The following is a 9,925-nucleotide window of genomic DNA, read 5'->3' as shown; positions in this document are numbered from 1 at the left end:
AGAGGATCCTAAGCTCACAATGTTGTAGTACCACTGTTGGAAATCCAGAAGAGCTCATTTCACATCATAGAGCACAGTATAAAGGATACTATATAGGATATAATACATGCCACAAAATCCATAGCCGCTTCCACATGGTGATCCACATAATCCACTGACCGTTATATATATCCATTCCAAAACTGTAGATTGAGTCTGTGTAGTGCATAATTATCATACACAGATATACAACATGGCCGTTTGACATGGAAAAGAAAATGATACTCTCTCATGAGTCAGAAATTGCGTAGCACAAAGACAAACCATGGTTGCAAAACTGCCTTTAAGACAATATTTACATTTTGTACACGATATTACATTATTTGGATTGGCCACAGGACAAGAATAAAAAATAGACACGAGCACCTTCGATTATTGAAATTCAACATAAGAATCTACGATACCGATGAGATAAGCTGAATTTCCAAGGGCACACTGCGGCCAAAACCTGTATAATTTGAACCAGCGGTTTGCGTGTACTTCCACTATCTGCTTTTAATTTAGAAGATCCAATAAATCACAAGCACTCAGATGTTGCCAAAAAGAAAATTCCTGCAAAACATGGGATAACCATTAGACCATGCGGTGCTATTACTACTCTCATCAAGCTACAAGAATTTGCAACAACATGGAAGGGCAATTGTTACGACACTTAGTATGAACTCTCTGCTCCACATCTCCATTACAACAAGCAAGTGGTATTGATAGGACTAAGTAGAGCACTGCTCTAACTACTCACTTGAGAGTTGTACTCTAGGACTTTTAGTGATCTCCTTATGTTCATATTTGACGTTTGGTACAACTGTACGTTCTTTTCTGTACCATGAACTAGTACAATTTGTTCAGGACTTGTTCCAAAGTTTTCATGTCAACATTGAGGTCTCTGTTAACTAGTCGAAATGATCATTTTCGCACATAGTGGGCTTCTTTTTTGACCTTTTCCACACATTCAGGCTCTAGCCTTTTCAGCCCTTTCTCCCATGTAAGCTTTTTCCCTGATGTTTATTCTTTAAAGACTAGACTCTAAGCTGAAAAAGCACGCCTTCTAATTTTTATCATACGTAAGCTCCATACATTACAATTTTTTTGATAAGATTAGTACCACACGTCTTCGCACTTGTGCTCATGGTACATTACCGTACGTGTCAACCCTGAGGCTTACTTAAATCCCATATGAAACATGGCTATGTGAAGGATGCTAACCACCCATCAATGTCACTGCACGTCCTCCTTGACGGTTGTTAGCTCTCTTATAGACAAAGGAAGGCCCACCAGAAAGTGAAGAGTATTATCTCCAATGTCATTAATATTTTCCCATGGAAACACAGGCCTCTGGAGACCCTGAGTGTCATTAATATTTTCCCAGGGAAACACAGGCCTCTGGAGACCCTGAGTGGTCATATAAAGTCCTTGTCTGTTTAACAAGGTGACCTTCCCCTCTAACCATGATGATCTAAAATTCTGAGCAGAGCCTGACATACTGCAAATGTCTGACACACAGAAGTCAATTACTCTTTTTGAAAAACTATACACTATTTTTAACATGAACAGACATAGATGAACGAATTGTACCATTTTTGGCCTGGAGTTTGAGGTCTATAACTAAGTTGTTTGAGCAAACAATAAGTTAACAGGCTGAGATTGGTTATCTTCTGAAACACACTTTACTAATATGCTTAAAGAAAAGTGCTCATTAATGGGCTTCCCATGTTCATAAGGTAAAAATAGTGAATTTTTTGTCTTTGTAGAGTTATCTTACTTTTCACAGTTCCCTATAAACGAAAAAAGAAAACCCATGTGAGTTCATCTGTTCAAGAAGTTCCATATTTCTTCCCCAAACCTTCTCGAACTCTTAACATAACAGGCCATTGAACGACCTCAACTTGTTAAAAATACACCACTAAACATACAAAACAACCGGACCTCCACAATTGAAGAGTTAAACAAATTAATACAATGTTATGCCTACCAGAATCCAGCCACACCAGATTGTTTCTTCCTGCTTCACAAAAACAAGGAAAAACATCAGAAACGTACCGTACATGAAGCAAAAACTCAGAAATAGTTATTGATTTAGACTTCAACTAAGCACATGAGAAGCAGTAAAGTAAGTTCTCCAAAGAGACCTGCATGAAATTGCAAGCCTATGCTTGATTATCCTTCCAGTCACAGTGCATGTTGATTTCTGTGAAGCTTCATTGTTCTTCATTGCCAAGAATGTGGTACCAACATAAGTGTACTAGGAAATACCCAAGATTGACCTGGCTGCATAGGAATAAAACTAGTGCCCTTCCCTACTGGCCATGCTGGCAATTACCCCTCATTGTTTCCATAACCACAACCATATCCATAACCTTGGCCTCTTCCAACTCCTATCATAGGCACAAAAAAAACCCCGAAGACAAAGGGGTATATGCTATCCATAATGTTAAATCAAAAGACTAGAGTAGCACACCTCATATGCGACCTATCAACTGTAGTTCTTCCTGCATAGGCATAGCACTACTTCACAGGTAAATATAACTGCAACTTTCACACATAATGCTCTGTGATTTAATGTTACCCGGCTTTCACTGTTACATGACTCTATTTTGGGCATAAATCTTTGTGCTTCAATGTATCCAAAAACTTACTTCTCCCTCCTTAAAATGTGATTATTTTTTCCCCACATTTACTACCTATCAAATGAAATTTGTACTACATTCCTTCCATGCGTGGAAGAGAAAGTCGCTAGATACTGTAGATGTTTCATGGGTCTCTTCAGTATGGTATTTGTCACTGCCATGTAAAAAAGCCAGTAGGCCCTCCTGATAACTGAGAACAATATCCAGGATGATCCTCTGTAGATGACATCGGTGCATTATCTCCCTCGGACTATAGGTCATCTCGAATGTTGTATGTCCAGTAGTCTGCCCTGTATGGTAGCCCTAACTGTATCCCGCCCTGTCTACATAGCATCGGGATTTCTTTCTGCAGAGTTTTTGGGGGCGATTGTGGCATGCATATACACCACGGAAGATCCCTTTGTTTATAGAGATCCGCGGACTAGTGCAAATAGATTGAATGCAATACATGTATAGACAAGGTGGTGATAACCATGGAAGATCACCACCTATAAACATATGTATACTGCTCTCCCCTCAAGTTGTTATTGATGATCCACAAATAACCTTCAAGATACTCGCATGCATGCTGGGATATTGTATAAGCTAGAAACCCGTGCACATCTGAAATGCCCAATTCACTCCCAATACTGCTAGCCAATGTGCTGAGAATCTGTATTTAATCACCCTTTAAAACCCCAGCTCCATTCTTTACATAGGATTTCTGCCACTTAAGCCTATCAGAAAGATATTTCCCCAAAGAAAGCCAGTAGATTGCTCCCAAGCGTTCCAAACAATCTCTCAGCCAATGGCTCCTTTCTCATTAATGTTTAGACTTGAGCTCATGTTTCTTTAGAACAAAAAAAAGAGTAAAATGTTTGCAAATTAAGCCTCAGGAAAGACCCAAATTCTGGCTTTTGATAATTAAAAAGGAAAGCAAAAGAACAAGTGGACAAAACTTAATGCTTCCATAAAACACTTGACATCATATTGAACTTACGGATCACGGCCATCAAAGGCAGCAGTTATCTCTGCAGTAGTAGGCTCCTCATTGAAGGTACCAAGCAGCACATACTTCTCTTTGCCAGAATCGAGATCAACCCTTTTGTAGATTTCATATTGCGAAGGATATGCCTTTCTGCAAATTAGTTTCGAAGAAAAAGGGAACAATCAAGATAAGGCTCATTTCAACTCCTAACATGATTCAAAACAAAGACAAATCAACAATACAAGTAGATGCTTGATGAACCAGTTTTATATATTCCCTTTCCTTTTTATAAATGGCAATGTCTATTGAAAACTTGTAACCACCTTTCCATGACAGAACAGATCAAAAGAGCTTCACAGTTCAAAGAGCTCATCATTGTCAACAATTTAGGTAAAGAGTACTTATAAGGGCAACTTGCTACAGCTAGTTGAATAAATGGGTAGTCAGTCAAATTCCAACATATTGCAATGTAAAACATTCACATCTTTGAGAAACACATTACCAGCATTTCCGTCTATAGTTAGCGAGTGCCATTTGCAAGTAAAATGGTGTCATACAGAAATGCAATTGTATAATGTTATCAAAGTATTATACAATTTAACTCTTATTTCCAACAGACTCTTGCGTGATTTTCTCCCTTATTCTACAGGCATATCATGTTATTATGTTATTTATTGATAGAAAAGGTAGATACACTACCAAAAGGCAACTGTCCATCTTCTTTAGCAGAATTTGGGGAGAGATACTTTTCTTTCCGCCATTCATGAGCAAGACTATACAAGTTTTCTCAAAACCATCCTTAAGTTCTAGCTTTCCCCCAAAAAATGTGATCTTGACTATTGTCTATGCTTGCCTACAAAAACTCTAGTTGGATGCTCTAATTACTTGTATCACGTACATATACCCTACTGCTTTTGTTCAAGAATAAAGAAAACAAAGACACCTCAATAGTGAGCTGCAGAGGTAGCTCGTAGCCTGCTTGCAACAACTAGGCAAGTAAGAGGAGGCAGTGGCACTCCAGACTGCAAAAGGGCACAATCCCTATTGTAATACCATGTTCATAGGAGCCCTGGCAGCAAGCAAGCACTAGCTAGGTAAGCAAGAAGCGGCAGTAGCACCTCAAAAGGACAACACATCAAAGAACCTAAAATGATATTGAGGTAGCCAAAAGGGAAAGCTGCATTTGCCAATGAGATACATGTTACAAATGAAACTCAAAGAAGATGCCAAACCAAGAGTTAGGACCCTCTACAGCAGGGTCCTGGGAAAGTTTTGAGAAGGAAAAATGGCAGCACTCAATGCACTCCTTATGGATGCACAGAGAGTGGAAAAGAATGTGGCAAAGGCAAGGGTAGAAGGGACACATCCTGCCCCTGTAGTAATTGCCAGGTGGAAAGAAAAGTGAAAAATGGAACAGCAAATACATGCAAATCCAAACTCTAGCTTCTTCCTCAGCCTTGACAGCATCCATTGTGATAACTTACCCTTCTATTACCTTCAAATAATTGGGTCAATCATTAGGTTGGAGAAACATACTCTATAAACATGAGATTGTTAATCGCTATTTTGTGCTATGTCTGTGTTTATTTGTTCACAATGATCCATCATCTAATTTTTACCATGCTCCAACAACATTCCTCATCACCCCCATTTTTGCTATATAGAGAGGCTGAACGCAAAGTTAAAAGACCCCTAAAGCTACAAAATAATCTCCAAAAAAAAACTTCGAAAATCTCAAAGAGATGACAAGAATCAAGCTGTTGAGATTACAAGAGTAGGATCCAAGAATAGCCATTTGCATGGCCATTTATTATAAAGCAAACCTTGTTATAGCCTTTTACTTTCAGCAAATCAACCAAATCTATATTTTCAATACCACCCTTGTCGCCTTAAATTTAAAATAGCTACTTGCAATTTTTCCGTTAAAGAACAACAATAGATACTGTCACCGAAAATCTGGATAAAGTTACTTGTTATATGTCATACCAGCTGGCAGCAATTTAGAAGGCATGTTTGATTGATGCTTCAAATCCAAAGCTCCCTCTTTTCATTTGTCTGTGCGACAATAACTTATTCTTGCATCCATGCAGATGAGTCTTCCATTTCTATTAAGGGGAAAATCTACGATTCTATCGCTATTCTCAACATCAAGAAACATACTGCTATGATTTTAATGTCTAGAACAATCATCCTAGACAGAGCATTGAATACAAACTGGAAGAAAAACTATGTAGAAAAGGTCACCCTCAAGCATATAAATACATCAAATTGAGAATTTTTTTGGAATACCTCAATGCACCCAAGATTGGATACTGAGTGCCAGACAAGTACAAAAGGCGAAAATTATAGCAAACAAAGAAAGATCCTGCAAATTCCATTCTCTTTTCCCGCCCTTGAACCTGATTAAAGAGAATGAAAACACATTATCAAAACTGTTAACGTTCAACTGTTGCTTAGTCAATCTCAAACCTCTTAAGTGTTGAATTAGAAAGAAAACAAAGATGTGAACTAGGAGTGCTTTTTGATATAACACAGTCATGCATCAAAGTTTGGAGTTTCTGATCAGAGAAGATCTTCTCTGTCAGAGGAGCTTGATAGACAGCATTTACTTTTAAGTGCCATAATAAGCAACTCTTAGCATCGGTAGCAAAGAGCACTTACAATCGTTGGGAGAGATATCATGCCAGCCAGTGCTCACCTGGAGATGAATTGTTCACCTCTTTTTTGCAGTTGGTTATCATTTACAGACATTCCCGTGACCTTTTTTTTGGTATGCAGTGAGATTTGGTAGACTAGCACTATGCACAACCATCACATACACACAGAACCCCTAATTTGTTGGAGGGGGCCACTTTGGTACTTGTTGTAGACATTTGGCTTCTCTGTGGGGTTGAGATATTCCAAAGAAGATCCTTCTGTTTACATGAAAGATAGCACATCATCCATTGGCGGTTTTAGTTGGTTAGCTCGTATGTTCAAAATTGTATGGAGCAGTGAGATTGCATGGCTGGTTTAGAGAGCCTGGTACCACAGATTGGACAAATACTCACAATGCGGGAGGACATGACAATATCAATATACAGGATGCATGACTAAATCACTCATATAAAGAGAGCAAAAATAATGGAGTTGACACCAGAATGAGGATAATTGTCAGAGCATCCCCAGGTGCAGTCTCATGGAGGAATGTATGCAATTACTTAATCCATCTGGATGGAAAGTCCGTGATCCACAGTATGCAAACCCAAGTCCAATTTTGTGTTAATTATAGCACACAATATCTACTTGGTCCATTGTTCTGTTCTCCCAATGCTATGGTCACCACATCCTAATGCAGTGATAAGAAATACCCCTTTTGGATGACCTGGTCCCTGGTGGTTAGCCCCTTCTAGAGTAAAATCTGTGGGATGCATCGGGAGTATCAATTCCGGGTGGCCAAATTGATCATCCTTCCACGGTGCTTAGTCATCTTGATGACATATGAAACCATGCATTCTAGGGTGGTCCAATATATATTCCATCTTTGATGATCTAGTCAAAATGCACCTCGGATCTTCCCTTCTAGTTCCGGTGGGTCCACATATATAAGGGTTATATTCAGATTTAAATTTAGGTGTTAACATAAACAGCCAAAAAAAAAAAAAGCTGATAATTCATGCCAGGAAATTTCTGCTAGCTTTCACCAGGACTGGGTGTGCATTGCTAACATGAGCATGCTACTGCAAATTTTGCCTTTTACAAACCAGGTGGTCTTGTGCACTGAAGTTGTAAGTAGCAATCAATTGGTGCCATACAAAGACTTTCAGTACATCGGGCAGTATTTTTGGCAAGCAAACAAGCAAGTAATTCATATCAGATCACTCACGCCACGACATGAAGGATTACTATTGACACTCCCTGGGCGAGGGGTAATATTTAGTCACTCCTTTGATGGGAGAGGAGCAAAAGAGAGCGAACTTTACAAAAAAAAATTCCATTTATGTATATTTGGATTTGTGGATCCAAGATTCATGACCACTTTCTCTACTAACACAACCCATCACTCATAAGCTTTGCTTGACTAGTAATATCAGAAACAAAGGTGCATTTACTTCAGCCTGAAATGCACCATGTAGGTGCCTCAAACGGCAACAACCAGTACTAACACCAAATTTTATCGACACTAAATTGGCCACATGTGAAGGCAATTTCATGACACAAACTCAAGATAACCACAGCTCTTAATCAAAATCATGCCCTAGGTAAGTATCTGGGAAAGTAATCTATCACTAATAATACTGTCCTGAGTCAGAATAAAACCCTTTATCAGTAGTATGCTATAAACTGACCCTGTATCACGTGCCTCTAATTTGTTGAAGTGTATTTAATTTCTTGATCTTCATATAACAAAGACCCGCCCCATAAGCCCTGCCAAACTCCTTTGCAAAAGATAGGAAATTATCACATTTTAACAATAAATGCTCTCTTCTCAGTTTACACAGAAATTAAAATCAAAGAAGTGGAAGAGTCCAACCTGCATGACGCCTGCTGCACTTGGCAAGTCCTGAAAACATACATTTCAAAGATTAGATTAAGAAATCAATTGCAATGTGACTCCGAACATAAAAGAGAATTACTACCTTTAATCTTGGATTAACAATTATGAGAGGTCTATCTCCAGCTGCCTTCACCATTGCTTGCAAATCCTGCAAGACCTTGGTTATAGTTCAAGCCCACAAAAAGCTGAACACCAACAAGTCAGCAAACAATATGACTTGGCAAACACACTGATATAACAGACGCTACCTATACTAAGATTTGCAATACCAGCAAAAAAAGCTCTGTGAATTAAATATCAGAGCGAGCGTGGTGCTCTACCTGAGGCAGAAAGCATTACAAAAATTCCTTCTTGCAAGTTGTCATTCAAACACAGTCAAGGACATACGTGGGGACATCAGCTGCCGTTGAAGTGATTTTAAGATCGAGAAAAAAGGGACAGTAAGCTTATTTTTTCGGGAAAATTTTGGACATGATTACTTGTTATAGACAACAGTGCAACCTACAAAGTCAGTCTGCTTTATGCACAGCTTATGGGATACTACCAGAGACAAGATAAGCCAGATTGGCCCTCGAGTCCTCTAGACAGTTAGCTTTACAGGGGAACATGTCATAATAATCGATATCTAATTCTCCTAAATGATTTTCTCATGTTAAACTGATCATTTAATATGAGGAAGTGCCAGGGGAGAAAAAACTAGAATATTGGTTAAGCTAGCAGACCGGCCACAGTAGGGAGCCAAAGGAGGGAAACCAGTTTTGTTTTCGGGAGTCGGGTAGGGCACGCCCGGCCGCTCCCCTCATACACCAAAAAGGTATACAAGAAGAACGACCAGGACTATGCACCCAGAAACCAAAGGCAAACGCTTTTGTCACTAGTTTCCTATGGACTACGAGAGTTCAAAATTATCTACTCTTAGGGCCATGACTAATCCCTTGAGAGACCCACTCGCCACTTGGATTTGGGCGTAGCGACCAAGTACCTCTGTTCAGAGGCCCAGGTAATGCGGGACTTGCTTCAGTCTTCCCTTTGGAGTTGCCTCCTCTAGGTAACTTATCGCTCACCTCACTAAACTGCCTTTGAAACCCGACGATTTTCCCCTAGGAAATGCCATACCCGCTTGGAAGGGCGTCGGCTCACAGGTGGCGTCCGCTAAGGTTGGTGATGTCTCCCTTTGCATCTCCCAACCCCTTTTAGGTGAAGTTGACCTCCCCGGGGGGGAATGGCACTTGGGTGTTCTTGTAGCTCATCTGGCTTCGCTTGGGGAAAATTACGTCATTTCCCCCGGGAGGGATCAGATTTAAAATAACAGCATAGGAAGGAGAGCATTATCTCCCCATCCGCCTATGCAGAGCACCCAAATACCGGGGTACAACTTCACCTAGGAACTTCGCCACAGGCACGTGCCCGGCGGTTCCATCCCTCGAGTGTGGATCACGGTGTACCCAGAAGGGCATCCGCTTCCCGCGAGCCTCCACACCAAGGAGGATAACGGTCCTTTCTTCAGGGTCAACCGAAGGGTCGATTGCATTGAAGGTGGAGTTGAATCGGTTTAGCCATCTCCCCCTAGATTCATCTACCGCCGAATAACTCATCAGCAAATGCGAAAGCGAACGACCCTCTAACTGGGAGCACAACGTGCAAATGCTGTGTCCGCGCATATAACTATCAGTCAATTTAAGCCCCCCTACTCTCGTGAGAGCCAGCATTCTCTCCTCCTTTCTATTCACTATAGTGCTCCTATTGAGCTGCAGCAGG

General features: G+C 40.2%; 1 protein-coding gene across 2 annotated transcripts in view; it reads right to left on the bottom strand.

Moving 5' to 3' along the window:
• Positions 1–305: 305 nt before the first annotated feature.
• Positions 306–9,925, bottom strand: part of LOC147419068 (adenylate kinase family protein) — a 144,267-nt gene continuing 134,647 nt past the window's right edge. The window contains exons 14-19 of one of the 2 annotated variants that reach the window (XM_086506399.1): positions 8,250–8,315; positions 8,144–8,173; positions 5,920–6,029; positions 3,643–3,780; positions 2,009–2,041; positions 306–591 (exon numbers count right to left, since the gene is read on the bottom strand). In XM_086506399.1, coding sequence (XP_086362525.1) covers positions 567–591; positions 2,009–2,041; positions 3,643–3,780; positions 5,920–6,029; positions 8,144–8,173; positions 8,250–8,315 — 402 coding nt within the window. In that variant the 3' untranslated portion in view covers positions 306–566. The remainder of the gene's footprint in view (positions 592–2,008; positions 2,042–3,642; positions 3,781–5,919; positions 6,030–8,143; positions 8,174–8,249; positions 8,316–9,925) is intronic. The other variant, XM_086506400.1, reaches the window with a different exon arrangement.

This window comes from Adiantum capillus-veneris, chromosome 29 (genome assembly GCF_014529385.1).
Source record: "Adiantum capillus-veneris isolate H3 chromosome 29, ASM1452938v2, whole genome shotgun sequence".
NCBI lineage: Eukaryota > Viridiplantae > Streptophyta > Polypodiopsida > Polypodiales > Pteridaceae > Adiantum > Adiantum capillus-veneris.
The sequence above is the reverse complement of the archived record's forward strand: the minus strand, read 5'-3'. Positions and strand labels throughout refer to the sequence as shown.